This window comes from Talpa occidentalis, unplaced genomic scaffold (assembly GCF_014898055.3).
Source record: "Talpa occidentalis isolate TD23 unplaced genomic scaffold, MPIMG_talOcc4v2.1 talOcc4.10, whole genome shotgun sequence".
Lineage (NCBI taxonomy): Eukaryota > Metazoa > Chordata > Mammalia > Eulipotyphla > Talpidae > Talpa > Talpa occidentalis.
In genome coordinates, this window is record NW_023600993.1 from 69,872,636 (window position 1) to 69,892,081 (window position 19,446).

The following is a 19,446-nucleotide window of genomic DNA, read 5'->3' on the forward strand; positions in this document are numbered from 1 at the left end:
ATTTGCTCTCTCCCTAGCTCCTCTCTTCTTGATATTGTTACTTTTCCTGGCCCCCTACACCTGTCCTCTGCACCCCCCCCCAAATAATCCCTGGCTGCAGTTCAGTATGAGAATCTATGCTGGTTTCAATCCCACGATGGTCCAAGTTTGGTACAAGCTAAAACACATGGGATGTCTTCAGCACCCTTTGCACATTTATAAAGAAGGGTGAGTGGGTTTCCATTTAGTATTCTCTAATAGGAAGTTTAGGCTTATTATGCAGGGAGGAATAAGATGTGGGGGGGGGCAGAAAGAGGGAGAGAGAGAGAATCTGATTCTTTCTTGTGGAATATTCTACCAACCTATACTGTATTATTTTGAAATAAATTGACCAAGTCTAAAATTTCTTCTACACTGTTTAATAAATTTAAATATATTCCACTTACTATACCATTTTATTTAAACTTAACAATGAAAGTTTGGCTTCTATTTTAGAAGTGGTATATTTAATCCATTGAAATAAACTTCCATAGGGGGTGAGCACATTGGTAAGTGACCAAATTATTTACCCTCATGAAAGTGAATCTTAGAAGAATTGATGCTTTATGATTATGGACCAAAAAGACAGTGAGTCAACACTGCCAAGATACCCTTCCTGTTGACAGGCCTTAACTTATTTTATATGTGCAACCATCAGGTTTTAAAGGAAACTTTTGTTAGCATAGAATACCCATCTACACTTAGTATGAGGGATCTTTGAATGACTGGCGTAAATCAGAGAAAACATTTTAAAAACTCTCACATTACTGTTGCTCAGAAGAAGCAGCCATTAGCCCACAAATCTGAGTTTTCCTTTTTTTCATTCAAAGTTCTCAGGATTTAATAAATACTGCTTTGTCCGTGCACTTTCATACCACGCCGGTACTAAGCTTTTGTCCTCCTCTGTTTTCCAAACTGGTAAAATATGTCACCATGAGCAATAAAAGGGGGACACACAATTTGTTCTGGGGGCAGCTTACCTGTAGCGGCTGCTCTTTCAGGGTTATTCTATCAGAAGACTTTTTCCGGGAAAGAATGTTCAATGTTCCTGACAGCTGAGCCTTTACTAAAGTCCCTCCCTTGCAAGACTTTAGGCTCAGAATCTGGAAATGGTCCCTTTCATCATTTTTTTGTCCTTCTAAGTTTCTCATGGATTGCCCTTCCCACTTCATTCCAGCTACGCTTTTCAGAGAAGCCTGGTTCAGAGGGCCCTGGGGGGTGAGCTGGGATGGGGCAAGTGGCAGAAATACACCACAAAAGGAAGGCAATGCACAACTGTGACGTTTAGCGCAGTTCTGTAATTGAGCGTTTCAAAGACCTAGGAAAACCACTCACAGTATTAACCAGTGAGCGTCAGAATTGTTCTCCAAAGGGCTGAGTGACATATAACGGAAAACATTGTAATTACCCATTATTAAATTTAATGTCCCAAACAGATGGTGTTCTATTCCCCCCCCCCCAAAAAAAAATATGGATTGGTCACTTGATTAGAAAATTATTTCTGAGCCCTTATCTCAAACCCAGCTCCTTAACTTCTGTGGCAGCCGAATGTGACTGTAGATTCCCTTGCTTTGGAAATTTAACCATAAGATCATTTCTATTTTCTTTGAGTTGATAGTTAAGGATTAAAGCCGTCCCAAATTGTCAGGAAATGAAGAAAATGAAAGCAGTCTTCCTACACCCCTTCCGTGAAAACATAGATTCTTCTGGATACTTATCTAGAATTTTCTGGAAAAGATTCACACAGCCTTCATCCTAACCCCACCTTCCAGTACATTCCTAAGGACGGCTATCCTCCAGTTAGCAGTTTTGAGACTCCACCTTTGAACTAACTGCCAGAAAGGCAGGATCTGGCAGATCACCTGAATTCTAAAAATCTACAAATCCAGTGATGGTGGTTGAGTTTCTTCCCTTAATAAAAAATTAAGACATTTAAGAAATTATCTGAGTGCTGTTCAAAACCCCTGTTGAAATCACAGCAGAAATAAATCCACCTTCTTTTGACTTTGAAAATATTTTATTTGAATAGTAAATAGTTATACAGTTGAAACAGTTCTATTGAAGCTTTCTATAAATAGCTAACAATTAAGAAAATAATGTATGTAGAAAAGAGATTGCATTTAAAAGTAAGAGCTGTCGGTTGTACAGGGCCTCAGGGGTCCCCCAAGCAGAATAAAATGGTAGGTTGTCTGTAATTCGCTCAGATAGGTATAAAAGTTAAAACTTTTAGCAGATCCCTTTAGAAAAAGGCTCTCTTCTAAAATGCACAGTGAAATGTCGAGTGGCAGGGGGGGAAAGCACACACAAAAAAATCTGCAATCAAATAATATCATAATCTTCATAATTAATATAAATAAATAAAGAATAAATAACAATTACTCATAAATCAAACATATACATTTAGAGGGAACTCAGTCCTACCTCAAAGAAGATGATCAAACCAAAAAGTCTTACATGAAATATTGAGGCAGTTTCTACAGCATCTTCTGCAAATTCCCTCCCGCCCCCCAAAAAAAACAATTCCAAACAGACAACAGTTCAAGGCATTTGTGGCTATACTAAAGAAAACTCTTTTTTAAGCAATTTGATTTGTTCACATACAAAAAGGTAAAGCCAAGCTCCAGCAGTTCACAAGCCATAATAAAGCTAATCGTGTGGGAAGTTCAATTTACAGCCTGTGAAATATAAAGGCATATATTCCTCAAGATTCACCCCCAAACAACCCGTACGCTACATACATAAAGAGCAGAGATTGGTAGGCGAGAGCAAACCGCATTTCTAGACCATGAACACAGCGAATACTAGCAAGAAAAACAGCTCTCCCTTCAAAGGGGAGGTTTCCAACCACGAGACAAACGCGGACAGCTTTTCTCGCCTGTACAGAAAGAGACTGGCTCCTGTTGCGCCATAGTGGGGAAGGGGACACAACGCAAAGTGGGGAGAAAGGGCCCAAAGGAGTCACAACGAAAGGATGGGGTTACCGTCACGCCACACGGAGAAGCGGGAGACAACACTTTCACCGGGGGTGGGCGCCCCCCGGCGCCGACGCGGGTAAGGGGCGCGCGCGGGGCGCGCTCTCTTCTTGGGTCTCCAAGCGAAGGCACAGTTCGGGGGTGGAGGACGCGCTCTAGCAGGCCGGACGCACAGGCACCTGCAGAAGGATCACCTGTCTGTTCTCGGACGGGTGGCACTTGTTGATGTGCCGCGTGAGGCCAGGTGAACTGTAGAAGGTGGCCGGGCAGTACTTGCAGGGGAACACCTGTGCGGCGTGCAGCAGGCGCAGGTGGCGCTCCTGGGCGCCCTTGCTGGGGAACGTCTCCCCGCACACCGGGCACAGGTGGCACTCGGCGGACGCGCTCAGACCCAGCACGCCGGCCGCCTCTCCGTCGCCACCCGCCTCCTGGGGCGCCTTCTCGTCGGGCCCAGGGTACAAGGCCAGTAGGTCCTCGGCTGGGGACGCGGGCGGCGCACCCTTAGCCTGCAGCGCCTGGTGGTGTGCCAGCAGGTGCTTGCGCAGATAGGCCTGGCGGCGGAACTTCTTGGCGCAGTGGTGGCACTCATAGAGCCCGTCCTCCGAGCCCGACTCGGAGACGCCGCCAGGGCTTGGCGTGTCGCGGTCGCTGCCGCCGCCCGTCGCCTCGCGCGCCTCAGCTCTGGCAGAGGTTTCGGGCTCCGACGTGCGGGTAGCGGCGGGCGCAGGCCTGGGTTTGTGCCAGCGGCGGTGCGAGGCCAGGTTGGCCGGGCAGCTGAAGACCTTGGCGCACTCGGGGCAGCGGTACTCCACGCGCACGATGCGCGAGCACTTGTGCTGCGCCAGCGCGAACGGATCGGCATACTCCTCCTTGCAGAGCTGGCAGATGAACTCGCCCAGCGGCCGCGCCGCGCCCCCGGCACGGCCCCGCGGCGCCTCCACCGGGCCCTCCTTGATCTTGAGCCCCAGCACCGGCGACGTGGTTACCTCGTCTTCGAAGTGCAGCTTGCGGATGGCTTTGGGCTTCTTGGCGCCCGGGGCCTTGGCTGCCTTAGCTGGAGGCTCGGGAACCGCGGTGGCTGCAGGGGGCGCGGGCCGCTTGCCCGGGGGGCGCAGGGCAGCAGTGGGCGGCAGCGGGGGCCCGGGGCCCGGGCCGCGGGCCGCCTCGGCGCCCGCCGAGAACGCGGTGCCCATCTTGAGCTCGGCGGGCGCGAAGAGCAGTGGGTCGCCACCGCAGGTGCCGCTGCTGCCCGCGCCGCTGGCGCCGCTGGCCCCGCCGCCACCTCCCAGCAGCGCGGCGGGCGTGGGGAAGGACTCGGCCGAGACGGGCGAGCCGAGGTTGAAGCTGCGCTCGAAGTACTTGTGCTTCTCGTGCTCGCGGCTCACCGGCCGCGTGGGGCTGTAGAGCGGCGCGGGATGCGCGGCCTCGGGGTTGCCGAAGTGCGCGGCCCGCGGGCCGGGCGGGCCGGGCGGGGGTGGCGGCGGGCCCGGCGCGCAGGCGAGCGCGGCGGCCAGCGCCGCATGGGCGCGCTCGGCGGCCGGCGGCGGCGGCAGGGACAGCGGCCCGGGCCCGGGGCTCGGCGCCGGGGGCTCGGCACGGGCGCCCCCGCAGCCCAGCGAGAGCAGCAGCGCGCGGTCGCCGTCCTCGCCGCTGCGGACCCGGTAGGACACGGGCGTGGACTTCTTGCTGCGCTTCACTAGGAAGCCGCGGGGCATGTTGGCGCGGCGCTGGGGCAAGGCACGGGTGCGGTCCAACCTCCGCGCGCGGCCCCGGCGGCCTCAGTGCCCCCAGCCCATAGTCCGGGCGCGGCGGCGGCGGGACTCGCGTGGCGCCGGTGGCGGCTCGGCTCGGCTCTGCGCCCTGCACGCGCGTCCCTGTCCCCGGGCCCTGGAGCCGCTCCCTTTTAACGGGGGGAGGGGGCCATTGTTCTCGCCTCCCGCTTCCCCCGGAGCCAATCAGCGCGTCCGCAGTGCCTCCGCCTGGTGGGGTGGGAGGGCGAAGGGGCGGCAAAAAGGGGGCCGGGACTCGGGGGTCGTCCGGTAGGTGCGGCAGATGTACCTGAGGGCGCGGGGCCCCCGAGCGCGCCCCTCCGCCGCCCCGCCCGGCGCCGCCGCCCCGCCCGGCTCAGGCACACGCCCGACCCCGCCTCCCTTCACGGTCTGCTGCTCCTCTATGGGGAGGCGCACGTGCCTGGGCTTTGTGTCTCTCCTCCGGGGGGCGCGGAGCAGCCAAATGGGCCCGTCCATCAGCACGACAATGCACGCCCCCCTCCCGCGCGGGGATTACCCGCGGGTCGCGAGCAAAATAGCAACAAAGGAGAAGAATGGCCCCAAATATGTCAGGAGGGTTCAATCCGCGAGCCGGAGCGGAGGGGGAAGTTGTGCGCGCTGATTGGGCACGGGCGGCGGTGGGGAGCAGCAGGCGCGGGGGAGATCTGAGCGCTGCTGCTGGGGCCCGCGGCCGGTCGCGGGAGGCCCAGGAACTTCTCCTGGTGTTTGGGAGATGATCAGAAATTGAAAATAGCTGCAAAACCAAGGCGGCCAAGAAGCCCTGTCCGTGACGGATGGGTTGCGGGACTCAGGTGCCAAGAGAAACGGGACTTTGAAGTTCCGAGTTTGAGGATCTGGCCTTCTGGCTGCAGCCAAAGGCAACGTTTGTGGCCGTGGCGCGCCCGCGGGCTTCAGGAAGGTTTCCCTCGAGTTTGGGAGTTGGCACCACACTTCTTCGACTGCCAGCAGAAACGGCGCTGGTGCTGGGGTCAGACTGTGCTGCGTTCCAAAAGGCATTTGAATTTCTTAACTTTTTTTTTAAGTTCTCCAAAGGTGGAGATTGGCATCCTTGAAAGGGCCGGCCCGGGGTCTCCCGGAGCCCGGGGTCGCTCTGGGCTGGGTTGATTCAGATGGAACTGGCCAATACCCGAAACGCACAGTCAGCCCTGTGCGCCCCAGTGAAGTTGGTTTCCGCTCTCCCTGCGCCGCCTCATGCATTTTCATTCCGAGCGGGCATTTTGTCTGCCGGTTGACATCAGATGCTAAATCAAGGGCTCCAATCAAGGCGCTGCGGAATAAAGGGGCCGCCTGTCTGGGTGCAGCCCCCCCGCCCCCCCGGAGCCGTGCCCCCTTCACCTTTGTGAAGGAAATTAACCTCCCGCTATTGAGCGCGGGCCGCGGCCAATCTGGACGCAAAAGAGACGCGTGCTGCCGGCTGGGGGAGGGGGGGCAATCTGTCCTCTGAGGCGGGCTGCGGCCTCCTAGAAGACAAGCCGCTGCTCCCCCCACACCCCCCGGGCCACCAGGAAAAGACAAGAGCGAAGATCCACACCCACCACACTCGGCCACCGCCGGATTTGGACCCAGACCCGGCCGTTTGCATCCGTTCTCTTTCTAGTCCAAACCCGAGGAAACACAAAAGGCAGAATCTCCAGGGGGCGGGGGCAGAACCCCAAGAGTGCCCATCACTGATGGCCCATCATTGGGGAACAAATAGCAACGAGACATAAAATACGTTATATTTTGTGAGGAAAATGTCACTTTATCCAAAGAGAAGGAAACGGACATTTTCCTGCAAAACTGTACACCCAGATAGATTTTGCTGAGTTTTGTTTATGCTTAATTTCACTGAAGGTATTTAATTGTTTTGATTTTTCCCTCTGAAAATACCCTGGCGTGGAAATTAAACATATTTTTTAGAGTCCACAGAACAATAAGTTGTGATGGGGACAGTAGTTAAGGTTAGTTAATCAAGGGGTTCATCAAATTGGTTAATCAAGGGGAATGATATTCGATGATTTGATGTTTGATATTTTTTAAGTCACCGATGGAAAAGAGAAAAATACAAGTAATGGCAGATATTGTGAAAGCTCTCACCCTCCTTTTAGAAATGCTAACTGTAGTAATTGAAGTCCTGAGAAAAGTTAGAACTCCTAAAATGAGTTTATCTAAAATTCATAAATTTGTTTCAATCTAAAAGTAACTGGTGTTGTTTCCTTGCTCTTTTGAGCGCTGATTAATACTGCTGATGAAATTAGAAGAGGGAAAGGGATTCCGGGACAGCTTTGGCCAATTTTATTTTCTAATCACGAATCCCATCTGGATTGTGGACTAATAGGGCGCGGGCTCGGCCTGCCACCCCCTCAACTGACTGCGGGGTGTTTGGTCTTGCATGTGTAAGGCTCCTTTCATTCAACAGATAACAGGGAGAGTTAGTCACCTTGTGAATCCTTTAAAAATAACAGCAGCCATAATTGTAAAGAGGGAAGGAGGGGGCGCAAAAAACAAAACCAAACCCCTGTCTGCATGCAGCGAATTCAAACAGGGCTCTGAATTAAGCCAAGAGAATCTATTGAACACTATTGAGATTCTGAGATTCAATGGACCCGTTTCTTTTACTTTTATTGTGATTTCTAGTCTTGTCAGCCTTTTAAAGGAGCGCGCTTAAAAAAAAAAAAAAGAAACTTGAAGGGTACTAGTATTCGAAACTTATTTCATAACCCAGGACTGGAGCGGGGGTGGGGGGGCGGAATTAGGCTGCTCGTTCACGCGCGCACACACACACACGCACACACACACGCACACGCCAGCAACCTCTTAGCGTAGGTACAACCTGGCACCCAGTTACACGCTTAAGACGTCTTCTGCGTTGTTATTCGCGTGTGCTGGGATGGGAAAGTGGGATGGAGAGAGTTGTTTTCAGCTGGGAAGAGCAAAATGTTACCATGCCACGCCAGGGTGGCCGCCGTTCGCGGCTGGAGTAGGTGCCTCACAGAGTTGAGCTAGAGAAACGTCGAGCGCCGATTTACGCCCCCCACCCCCAGGGGCCTCCAAGGCAGGACCCCCAGTGTGTCTTTCCCAGGCCCGAGAGATTCCCCCCTTTTCTGAGGGGCCTTGCCCTGCGCTTTGGAAAAACCAGGCAGCCTCTTGACTTCTTGTTCTTGCAACCCCATCTCTGATGGGGGTCTTCATCTGACCCCAGAGCTGGAGGCCCAAGGCGCTCTAAGCTCACCAGGTCTGTCGTCCCGGGTTGCGTTCGAAGAGTGCGCCCGGGTTCATTGTGACCACCCCCCCCACACACACACAGACACACTCAAGAGTCAAACTCCAGGGAGTTTCTACAAAGCGAGAAACTTGGACACAATCGCTCAAGTGGTGAATTTCGGCCTAGGAATTGCCCTGCGGGGTGTTGACACGTTCAGGCAAACCCTGCTCTCCGGAGAGGGTCCGCGATCTCACCCCCAGACTGGCGGTGATTTCGGAGACGGCCCAGAAAGAGGAGAGGGAGATACCAGCGTCTTACCGCCCCCCTCCGCTCCCATCCTCACTTTGTCGCGGACCCCTATTCTGGATTCCCAGAAGCCCCACCCCAGGCGCTCTCAGCCGCCGGCCGCAGCCCGGCCTGGACCGTGCGCCCCCGCCGCAGCGCACGCTGTCGGGGCCGCTGGCCACCCGCGCCCCAGTGCTCGACGCGCGCCGGACCCGGGCGCGCAGAGGCTTTGTGTTTGCAGGAATGAGGGGTGGTTGTGTCAGTCCCAGGGGCACGCGAGAGACACGCGCAGCCCGCCCGCCGGCCGCCCCGCGGGCCCGGTCCGGCCTCCAGGCACCTTCCCGGCCCCCCGCCCGCGGGCCGTCGCCTTTGTTCGACACATTAGCATAAAGCTGCCAAGGATCTCCCGTTTAAATAATTCCACACAAAAGGAGAGTGCATGAAAGAGAGCGAACAAGGGGGAATCCGCGAGGCTGCGCCGTCCGCCGGGCGCGGGGAGGGACAGCGCTCAAGTATTTGCCTCCCCTCGAGTTTCAAGTGCCCCCGGCAATCTGCTGCGGGCCCATTATTCGGCCGGGGGCCGGCGGGGTGACTGGCCGCCTCTTTTATCCTCCGGAGTGTGTCGTCGGGGCCACTGCGCGCTCCTTGAAGTGCCCTCAGGGCTGTTTGTTTTTGCCCTGGGTGGTGCTGCCCCCGGCCAGGAGGGGGTGGGGGCTGCGAGGGCCGACTGGAGGGGTGGCGCGGCCCCGACGGCTGGACGCCAAGGGAGGGCACTGACCGTGGGGCGCACACGCCCCCTGTGAAGTGTCGACCCCCCCATCCACGTCGATCTCAGAAAAGGCCAAAACCCCGGAAAAGCCACCGCGACGTCGACCCTCCTCGCGCCTCGGCCGCCCCAGGGACACAGAGGAGGCGCGTTTTCCACCCTGGCCTGTGCTCCCACTTGGCCTGTGTTCGCCCTTCCTCTCGCTCCTGCTTTTGGGTTTGGGGTGTCTGTGTTCTTCCCTCTCACCATCTCTCTCTTCTGGTCCCAACATCGCACCCCACCTTTCCTCTCCCCCCTTTCCTTCCCCACCCTCTGTCTCCCCGTTCCTCCTTTGCCACCTCTTTCCACAACCACCTCCTCACGGCCACCTGTCCCACCTCTCCCGGCTCCTGCAGCCTCTTTCCATCTTTCCCCAACCCTCCCCGGCTCTCCGCTCTTCTCCCTCACAGCCTCTGACTCTTTCCCTCAGTTCCCCTTCCCTCTGCTAATCTTCCAGCTTCTCCCCCAGCTCCTCACCCCTCTCCCCTCCCCCTGCTTCTCTCCTACTCTCCCCTGCCTTCTCTCCCCTCCCTACCTCTCCCCCCACTTTTCCCTCCCTTTGATTCCCCCCCCACACACACACATACTCCGCCCTCCCTCCTCCTTGCAGGCCTACGTGTGTTATTTTATTTGTCTAGAGAGAGCCTATTTGTTCAGTGATGTGTGGCCTCCTGGCCGCCTGCTTTAATGGGGGACTCGCAGGCTTGGTTTCTGTGAGCATTAGCATACAGCTGCCGGCTCAGCGCCCGTTTCCCGGCGCTCACTTTATCCCAGCCTTATCATCACCTCTTCTCTCAACCAGAAAACAATCAACAGCTCCTCACACACTGCGACTTTCCAGCCCCTCTCCCTGCTTCTTGGCTCACACTTGCTCACCCGGTGCGATCTCTCTCTCTCTCTCTCTCTCTCTCTCTCTCTCTCTCTCTCTCCCCTCTAAGGGTGTGTATTGATTGACTGACTTTACATTTTATTTTCCTTGCAGTGTTCCCTTTCCTCCCCCACCTCATCTTTTATTTTTTTGTCTTCCTGTGATATTTGAGTGTAATAGAACCATAAGGAGCCATTTTTTGGAAAGGAGGTAGCTACACTCTCCATTACAAACCAACATATGTCAGGAGATCATTAGAAGCATCTGTGAGGCACGGTGGTTGCATGTGATTTGGGATGGGGAGGACTTGGGAAAATTAACTTTGGTATTTTCTTGTCAGTATTCTTTGTTCAAAACTATAGAATTCTAGGATCAGGCTTAGAGCCAAAGATGTCCCCAGCAATAGCAAATGCTGAAATATGTAGGAACTTCACGGCGTCATCTGTCTCTTACAGAATCCATGCCTGAGAGTGCCGAGAGAAATCCAAATATCAGCCTCTTTGAAGCCCTTTCCTATGCCACGCTCCATCTCCAGTGAAGACCTTAAAACAGCCAATTTCAAGCTATGACCAATGAGTCTTGATTCTTATTCTTAGCAATGTTGTTCCTCAATGATAAAGTGCCCATGTTTGCACACATATGCTAAAATTCCTGCCTGTGTACAAGAAATCGCTCATTTTCTAATACTGTTGATTAGAATAACCTCATCTAATACTCTTTGCAGACTAAAACTTATTCTAGACAGTTTCAAATCTGCCATGATACTGATGAAGATCCAAGGCAACAACAGAAAACATCATTGAACTTATATTGCAATATTAAGTTTTGCATTGTCATTTGGGGTCACTTTTATGTGACTAGAAGCTTCTTAATTTTTTTTTTATTTTTTAAAGATATATTTATGCATACAAGAGTTGGGGTACAGGTCAGAGGTGTGGGTGTGTGTGTGAGAGGATTCACCAGAGACAGAGTGGGGAACAGAACAGGTAGACTGATTGAAATACGCTACAGAGGGGAGCAGCGGGCAAGTCAGGAGAGGTCTGCTTCACCATGTGGGTAGCTCCCTGGCTGGGATCAAACTGGAGCTGCAGCGGCTGCAGATATCTTCATAGGTTGTGTCTCAACCCCTTGCACCACCAGGGAGGCCCTGTGACTAGAAGCTTTTTAATGGTAATACTTCGTCACAGATATCATAAATGTGGATCCTTTCCGGTTGTTCTGGTAATCTTCACCCAAGGGTGCCAGGACCTGTCACAGAAACGCCTCCATTTGCTGATGAATTTGACCCAGGCTTCTCAGGGGAAAGAGACGGAGGAAGGACAGTTTTCTTGAGCTGACTCATTCTCAGTCTGCTGAAATATGGTTCCATGTTTGTTGAGTTTGCAGTTTAAAGAGTAAATCAGTTGTGATTGTTCCCTATTCAAGTATCACAATTTGTACCATATGGCCAAAAGCAGGGCTTTCCCCTAAGTGGCTCATGCATTTGTGTAAAACATACATCTAAAGGCATTAGTGGGGTTTACTGCTTGCTTTTTGCTTGCCTTAGAAAAATCAGTCTAGTGATCTGGAACAACTTTACTTTTGAGACCTATCACTTTGATAATGGGTACATATATTCTGTTGGAAAAGCCAGCGCTGACTTTTCCTCCCAATAGCAGTGCAAACCTTGTAATGGTACCCCACTTTTGCTAAATGTACATATAAATACAAAATAATGAAGCACAAACTGGAATTGTGTCCATGAAAACCAATTTTAAGCCCTGCTGGTCAAAAAGTCACTCGCGAAATTCACTAAAAGAGGTCCAAATAAATGAAAACAATCTTATGTGCCTTGTGGATGCTAAATCTGTATGTTTCTTAGAAGGCACACAATTTGCTATATTGGTAAGAAAGAGGGTTTCTGAACCATATTATAGGTAATATGTATCAGAGACTCCTGGTGTATAGCCACAGTTCTACTGATGCTAGGAAATGAATTAGGTTAATTTCCATTGCCTTTTCTAATCTAAAACCTGTGAGCCTATGTTATCTTCCACTCTTTTCAGGCATTTACACTTAGGATCTGCACCGTGCAGTAGAAACTAAGGGGTTGCGATAGCAAAAGTTCACATAAACTTTCCTATACAGTCAGTTCTTCTGATGTCAGGTTACAGCGGTAAATTCTCATTATCTGTTTTACGAATATTCCATTCTGGGTGCATGATTTTTTTCTTACAGCCCAGGAGTATTACTGTGTAAACATCTGAAGAACTAACCAAATTGGAGGCAGGACACTTCGGGAAATAAAACAGAATCACACCCAAGGTAAAACCAATTTTACACAATACGATCTCATTTGATTGCAGGAATGGTTTATTGTGCACAGGAACATGTCTGGTATTTGGAAAGCACCGCCCTGCCCCCCAATAGACACACGGTCGTGCGCCACCTACTGGAAAAATAGAAAATTTCAGGCATAAGCGGACGGAAAAGCAACAAAATCGCGAATGGCGCGTGACTGTCAAGCCAGGTCTCAGAGTGGTTTCCTATTTATAACCGAGAATTTTCAGGAGCTACCTGTTCGCAAACAATAAAATGGATCCCATGGTCACAGCTAAATGATGCCTGGCCAGGCGTACATGGGCAGATGGTATTTATTATAGTGCAGGTAGTCAAGAATCCTCTTCTCCACCTTCTGTTTATAGATGGTTTCCTCGAAAACTCTTTTGAGGTATTTCCTGGGCTTCTCATTCAGGTTAATTTCCTCATCTTCTATCTGATGGGCCAATTGTTCTATGGAAGGAAGGCCTTCTTCCTGGAAAATACAGACAGAAAGAATCCAATAGCTTAACTCTAAGAGAAAAGGGCAGTTTCATTAAAATAAGAGGGCTTGGCTCCCCAAGTGTGTTGATTTCCCCCATCTTTTAAAAATTATTTTTTTAATGAGTTATGTTTAGTCTCAGGAAAATGCATGGCATAGGTACTATATAGCTACTAGTTTCTTCTCCCCACCCCCACCAGACTGAAATCCCCTCTTTGACACCTTTCCCTCCTCCCTCCTTTTAACCTCAGAAACTGCACTTCATTTTTTAGTGTTCATTAGTTTTTGTAAGTCTTTTGCTTGGTTATTTGTCTGCATTTCTTTTAAATGTCAACTATATGTCTTTGTCCTTCTGACGTGCTTTATTAGACGCAATTCTCCTTCCATTTTCTTCTTTCCTTATTGCAAAACAGTGTTCCATTATGCGGATATACCACGTCTTCTTAGCCAGTCCTCTATCAGTGGGCACTTAGGTTGCTTCATGTTAGAGCTAGGGGAAATAATGCAGCAATAAACAGTGTAGTATCGGCCAAATAATTTGTTGGATGATAAGTTTCATGTTCTTGGGTAGACATCGAAAAGTAGAACTGCTGGGTTAGATGTTATTTCCACTTCAAGTCCAGATCACTTTCCAAAATGACTATACCAGTTCACATTAAGTGTAGCAATATTAACAGTATATTAATGTTCATCTTTTCTTTCTTTCTTTCTTTTTTTTTTTTAAAGAATAGTTTGTTTATTTCTGTATAGGAGAACTAGTGTGTAGACCACAGGTGCAGGGGGTGAGATGATTCACCAGAGACAGAGTGGGGAGCAGAACAGGCAGGCAGATCTACTAAAATATACTACTGAGGGGAGCAGAGGGCGAGACAGGAGAGGTCAGCTGCACCGTATGTGGGTTAGCTCCCTGGCTGGGGATTGAACGCAGGCCTTGGGAGTGATAGCGCTGAGACTTAACCTCCTCACCAACAGGGATGCCCAAGATTCCTCTTTTCCTGTAGCCTCTCCAGCATTTGTTTTTGGGGGGTCTTTTTAATATGAGTGAGATGATCTCATTGTGGTCATGACCTATATCCCCTTTATTAAAAGTAATGTTGAACATTTTTCCATATATCTATTGGTCTAGCTAAACTCTTTGGTGAATATCTGTTCATATCTGTTGCCCATTTATTAATGGGTTGTTTGATTTGTTGTCACTAATTTTTGTATATCTTCGATATTAACCTTGTATCACTGTGTAAATTGTCAATATTTTCTCCCACTTGGTAGGAGATTTTTAAATCTATTTATAGTACTTATATTTAATCAACTTACACAGCTTTTTAATTTTAGGTAATTCCAATTATTTATTTTTATTTTGTTTTCCTCACCATAGGAATGAGTGTACAAAGACATCTTTATCATAGATGTCATGAAATGCATGGGCCATGTTTTCTTCTATGTATTTTATTTTTGCAGGCCTTGTATCGAAGTCTTTAATCCATTTTGAGGTTATTTTTGTGTGTAGAGCTAGAGAGTGATCCAACTTCATTTTTTTACATGTTCTCATTTAGTTTTTTTTTAAGTTTCTTTTTTTTTAATTATTTATTCATTTATTTATTTTTATACAAGCACTGGTTACAGTCAGAAGCGCGGGAGGGTGAGAGAATTCATCAGAGCCAGAGCGGGGAACAGAACAGGCAGACTGACGAAATACACTGCTGAGGGGAGCAGTGGGCAGCAGGAGAGGTCTGCGCGCCATGTGGGACCCTCGCCGGCAGCAGGGGATCGAACCCGCGCTGCAGAGGCTGTGGGCAGCTTCGCAGCCCAGCGCTCAACCGCTGCACCACCAGGGGAGGCCCTGTTCTCATTTAGTTTTCCCATCACCAGTTGTAAAGAGATTCTCTTTTCTCCATTGTATGAATGTGGGTCCTTGCCACAAATTATCAAAGCAGGCATGGATTTATTTATGTGCTTTCAATTTTGTTCCACTGATTCATTTTTATTTTTTATTCCAGTACCATATTGTTGTTTATTCTTGCCTTATAGTATAAAGTCAGATATCATGATGCCTCCATCTCTCTCCTTTTTTAAAAAAAGATTTATTTACTTGTGCATACAAGAACTGGGGTATGGCCAGAGTTTTGGGGGGTGAGAGGATTCACCAGAGACAGAATGGGGAACAGAACAGGTGGATTGACTGAAACACACTGCTGAGGGGAGCAGCGGGCAAGTCAGGAGAGGTCTCCTGCGCCATGTGGGTAGCTCCCTGGCTGGGGGTAGAACTTGTGCTGCCGTGGCTGGGGCTAGCTTCCTGGGTTGCATCTTAACTCCTGCACCACCAGGGAGGCCCCATTTCTCTCCTTTTTGTTTCTAAGGACTGCTTCAGCTAATTTGGGCTCTCTTATGGTTCCATACAAATTTTAATTTATTGCCTCTATTTCTTTGAAGAATATTGTGGGCATTTTGATGTGGATTGTGTTAAACCTGTCACTTTTGGTAGCACAGTCATTTTGACTATATTGACTCTATTTCCATTTCTTTATGTCCTCTTCTGTATTTCTTAGAGTCTTATAGTTTTCATCATATAAATCCTTCATCTCCTTAGTTAAGTTAGTCCCTCAGTATTTTATTCTTTATGATGCAATTGTGAATGGAATTATTTTCTTAATTTCTTACTTTAAGCCATCATTATTTGTTTATAAAAGTAAGAGAGATTTTTGTATGTTGATTTTGTAACCTGCCACTTTGCTCTATTGTAATAGCCTTTTCGTGGGTTATTTAGGTTGTCTACATGTGGTGTTGTATCACCTGTAACTAATAATAGTCACACTTCTCTTTCAATGTGAATTCCTTTTATTTCTTATTGTCTGATTTCTCTAGCTAAAAACTCTAATACTAAATTAAACAGAAATTGTGACAGTGAGCATTCTTTTTTTATTATTTTATTTTATATAATTCTTACATCATTTTTCATCTTTGCACAATGTATGCATTTTCATTTTGGTTATATTCCCATACAATTGCACCCCTCTTATTTTGACCCTAATCCTTCCTTTCCCCATTCCCCCTTGGGGTGTCTCTGAAGAAAAAAATCAAAATCAACAAGCAACTATAAACCAGAGCATTCTTATCTTGTTCCTGACCTCATAAAGAAAGCTTTCAGGTTTTCACCATTTAACTATTACATTGACTATAGGTTTGTGATAATGTGGCCTTTACTGTGTTGAGCTAAGTTCCTTCTATTCCATCTTGTTAAGAGTCTTTATCATAAATGTGAAATAGATCTTGTCAAGTGCTTTCTCTGTGTCTATTGATGTTATATTATTTTTTACCCTTTCTTTTGTTGATGTAATGTATTACATTGATTGATTTACTTATACTCAAACTGCCTTGCTCCAGGACTCTGTCATGCTTCCAAACTGTGACCATTAAACACTAACTCATCCTCCCTCTTCCCCAACATCTGGCACCCACCATTCTACTTCTGTCTGTCTCTGTGACTGAATATTCCAGATGTCTCCTGTAAGTGGAATCATACAATTTTTGTCTTTTTGTAACCTGTGTACTTCAGTTAGCATAATGTCCTTAAGGGTTGCCAAGAATTATGATTGTAACCTCTTAATTTTCATGTAAAAATATCTGTAGATCATAATTTTTAAAAAATAGAAAAGGAAATAATTCACCATTTTTAATAGAAAATTCACAAATGGCTTACTTTATCTGGTGGGAATTCCCAGGATGTAGCTTTTAAAAAGTTTTTAGAATTAATTCTTAGTAAACTAAAATTACATTGGTATCTTTAAAGATAAGGCTCAGAGGGGAATATAGTTATTTGAAGTTGAGAACTATATACTGTGCATATCAATAATATACTGGGGTCTTTCTAATGTCTCATTATGCAGATTTTCAAATAGAGCAAATTGGCAGAATTATACAGTTAGCACTCGCACATGCACCACCTGGATACTATGGCCAGTGTTTTATGTATTTGCTTCTGTCTGCCACATAGCTTATAAAAGGGTGGTTATTGAAGCACTTCACCCAGGCTTGAGTTGTGTGCTGAGTCCCACAATAACCAAGGATTACCCTAAAGGAAGGGTCACATGGACTTTGAAGTTACCTATATTTGAGCTTCCAGTGATTTTTAAAATTTTTAAACAGAAAAAAAAGGTGAATATCTTATAGAGTGCTACTGAATCATTTATCAATATTAAAATTCTTAGATAGAAAAATAGATTCAAACTAGATGGACACATAATGTAATTATTCTCTTGGTCATTTAAATGAGACACAGTAATGTGGTGGAGATGCTACCCATATTACTTGGAAGAACAGTCAGTGGGGTTAACAGGACTTCTGTAGACCCATCCCCACCTCAGTGTGACCATCCCTCACCTGAGTAGGACCATTTCCCCTTTCAGGTGATCAACTTCATCTGTGATCAGATCACTTTAAAATGCTATATACAATACATGATACTTTTTGTCTGGTTTATTTCATTTCACATATTGCTTTACATTTCATTCAACTTTATAGTATGTATCAGTACTTTTTATGGATGACTATTTCCTTTACATTGGATATGCTGCATTTTTTTTAATCATTGATCTGTTGATGGACATTGGGCTGTTTCCTTCATGTGGCTATTCTGTGTAGTGTTCCTATGAACACTCATAAGTAAATATTCTTTTAGATACCTCTTTTCATTTCTTTTGGGAATATACTTAGGAGTCCAATGGTGAGGTCATTCAGTAATTCTATATATAACTTTCTGAGGAACCATCAAACTGTTTCCCACAACAGCTGCACAGATTCACACACCCACAAGCATTATACAGGGTTCTGATTTTCTCACATCCTTGCCAAAGCTCGGTATTTAACATTCTTTTAGACTATAGTGTGTGAAGTGGTAATTCACTGTGGTTCTGCTTTGCAATTCCATAATGGCTAATGGTGATAAATCCTTTCATGTAAATGATTTTACTTCTGGACTCTAGATTTTATTCTATCTATCTGTATTTCCATCCTTATGCAAATACTACACTGTCTTGGTTCCTATTGATTTGCAGTAAGTTTTGATATTGTAAAGTGTGAGTTCTTTAATTCTGCACCCCCTCAATTGTTTTGGTCATTCCAAGCCATTATGACTGACTCTTCTATTTCTGAAAAACATAGCCATTGGGTTTTGATAGGATTGCACTGAATTGGTAGATTGTTTTAATAGTATTGCCATCTTAACAATATTAAGTCTTCAAATCCATGAACACAAATGGCTTTTCATTTGTTTAGACTTCTTAACTTCTTTTGGAATTTTTTTTTGTAGTTTTCAAGGCACAAGTCTTGTTTAAATGTATTACCAAGTATTTTATTCCTTTTGATGCTATTGTAAATGAAATTGTTTTCTTAATTTCATGTTTGAACTATTCAATGCTAATGTAGACAAGTCACCACTGTGTGTGTATCTTGAGGCCAGTAACTTTGCTGAAATTCTTCATTAGCTCTAATAGTTATTTTGTGTTTTTTTTAAGGATTTTCTCTATAGGTGATGTAATCCAAGAACAGAAATAGTTTTTTGCTTCTCCTTTTCAAATGTATCAATAGATGCTTTTACTTTTTTTTTTTTTTTCCTGCTTAACTGCTCTGGTTAGAATTCCAGTGGTGTGAATAACAATGGTGAATTTAAGTGGTGAAAGCATTGCATCCTTGTCCTGTTCCAGCTATGAGAATTAAAGTTTTCAGTCCTAGACCATTATTATGTTTTCATAAATCCACTTTATCAGGTTGGTACAGTTCCTTCTATTCCTATTTTTTTCAGTGTTTTTACAGGAAAGCATGTTTGATTTAATAAAATGATTTTTCTGCATCAGTTGATATGTGGCATCTCCTCCTCCATTCTATTAAAGGGGTGTATTACATTGAATAAATTTTGTATGTTGAAACACTCCTACCTTCCTGGAGTAAATTGCACTTGGTCATGGTACATGATCCTTTTAATATGCTGTGAATTTAGTTTGCTAGTATCTTATTGAAGATTTTTGCATCTAAATCCATGAGGGATATTTCTCTGTAGTTTTCTCTTGATGTCTTTGGTTTTGGTGTCTGGGTAATGCTGACCTTATAGAATGTGCTAGGAAGTGTTCCTTACTCTTCTTTTTTTTTTTTTTTTTCTTGACAAGTTTGAAAAGAATTGGTGTGAATAATTCTTTAAATGTTAGGTAGAATTCACCTGTGAAATCATCTAGTTTTGGGCTTTTCTTTGTTGGAAGGTTTTTTAATTATTGGTTCAGTATGTTTACTTGTTGTAGGTCTGTTGCAATTTTCTATTGAGTCAGTGTTTGCAATTTGTGTGTTTCTAGGAATTTGTCCATTTCATCTAGGTTACCTAATTGGTCATACAATTGTTCATAGTATATTTTTATAATAATTTTTTTTTTGTAAAGTACATAGTAATGTTTCCACTTTCATTTCTGGTTTTAGTAATTTGAGTCTTTTTTCCTTGTCTAGCTAAAGGTTTGTCAAAGTTCTTTTCAAAAACCAACTTTTGGTTTTATCTTTTTTCTCTTGTTCTTTTATTCTTTACTCCATCTATTTTTGCCCTAATTTTTATTATTTGCCCCCTTCTGCTAGCATTTGGATTCAGTCTGGTTTTCTTTTTTAATAATTTAAGTTGTCAAATTACATTATTGAATTGAGATCATTTCTTTTTTAAAAACTACTTCATTATTATTACATTCAAAACTAT

General features: G+C 46.5%; 2 protein-coding genes across 5 annotated transcripts in view; both read right to left on the minus strand.

Annotated features, from left to right (window-relative positions):
• Window positions 1-2,017: 2,017 nt before the first annotated feature.
• On the minus strand, window positions 2,018-4,868 carry INSM1 (INSM transcriptional repressor 1). The gene has a single exon (XM_037521022.2). The coding sequence runs from the start codon at window positions 4,703-4,705 to the stop codon at window positions 3,146-3,148; it is 1,560 nt and encodes a 519-aa protein (XP_037376919.1). The 5' UTR covers window positions 4,706-4,868; the 3' UTR covers window positions 2,018-3,145.
• A 7,393-nt stretch (window positions 4,869-12,261) lies between these two features.
• CFAP61 (cilia and flagella associated protein 61) overlaps window positions 12,262-19,446 on the minus strand; it is a 278,265-nt gene continuing 271,080 nt past the window's right edge. For all 4 annotated transcript variants that reach the window (XM_054695984.1, XM_054695993.1, XM_037493943.2 and 1 more), the window contains exon 27: window positions 12,262-12,716. In XM_054695984.1, coding sequence (XP_054551959.1) covers window positions 12,516-12,716 — 201 coding nt within the window. In that variant the 3' untranslated portion in view covers window positions 12,262-12,515. The remainder of the gene's footprint in view (window positions 12,717-19,446) is intronic.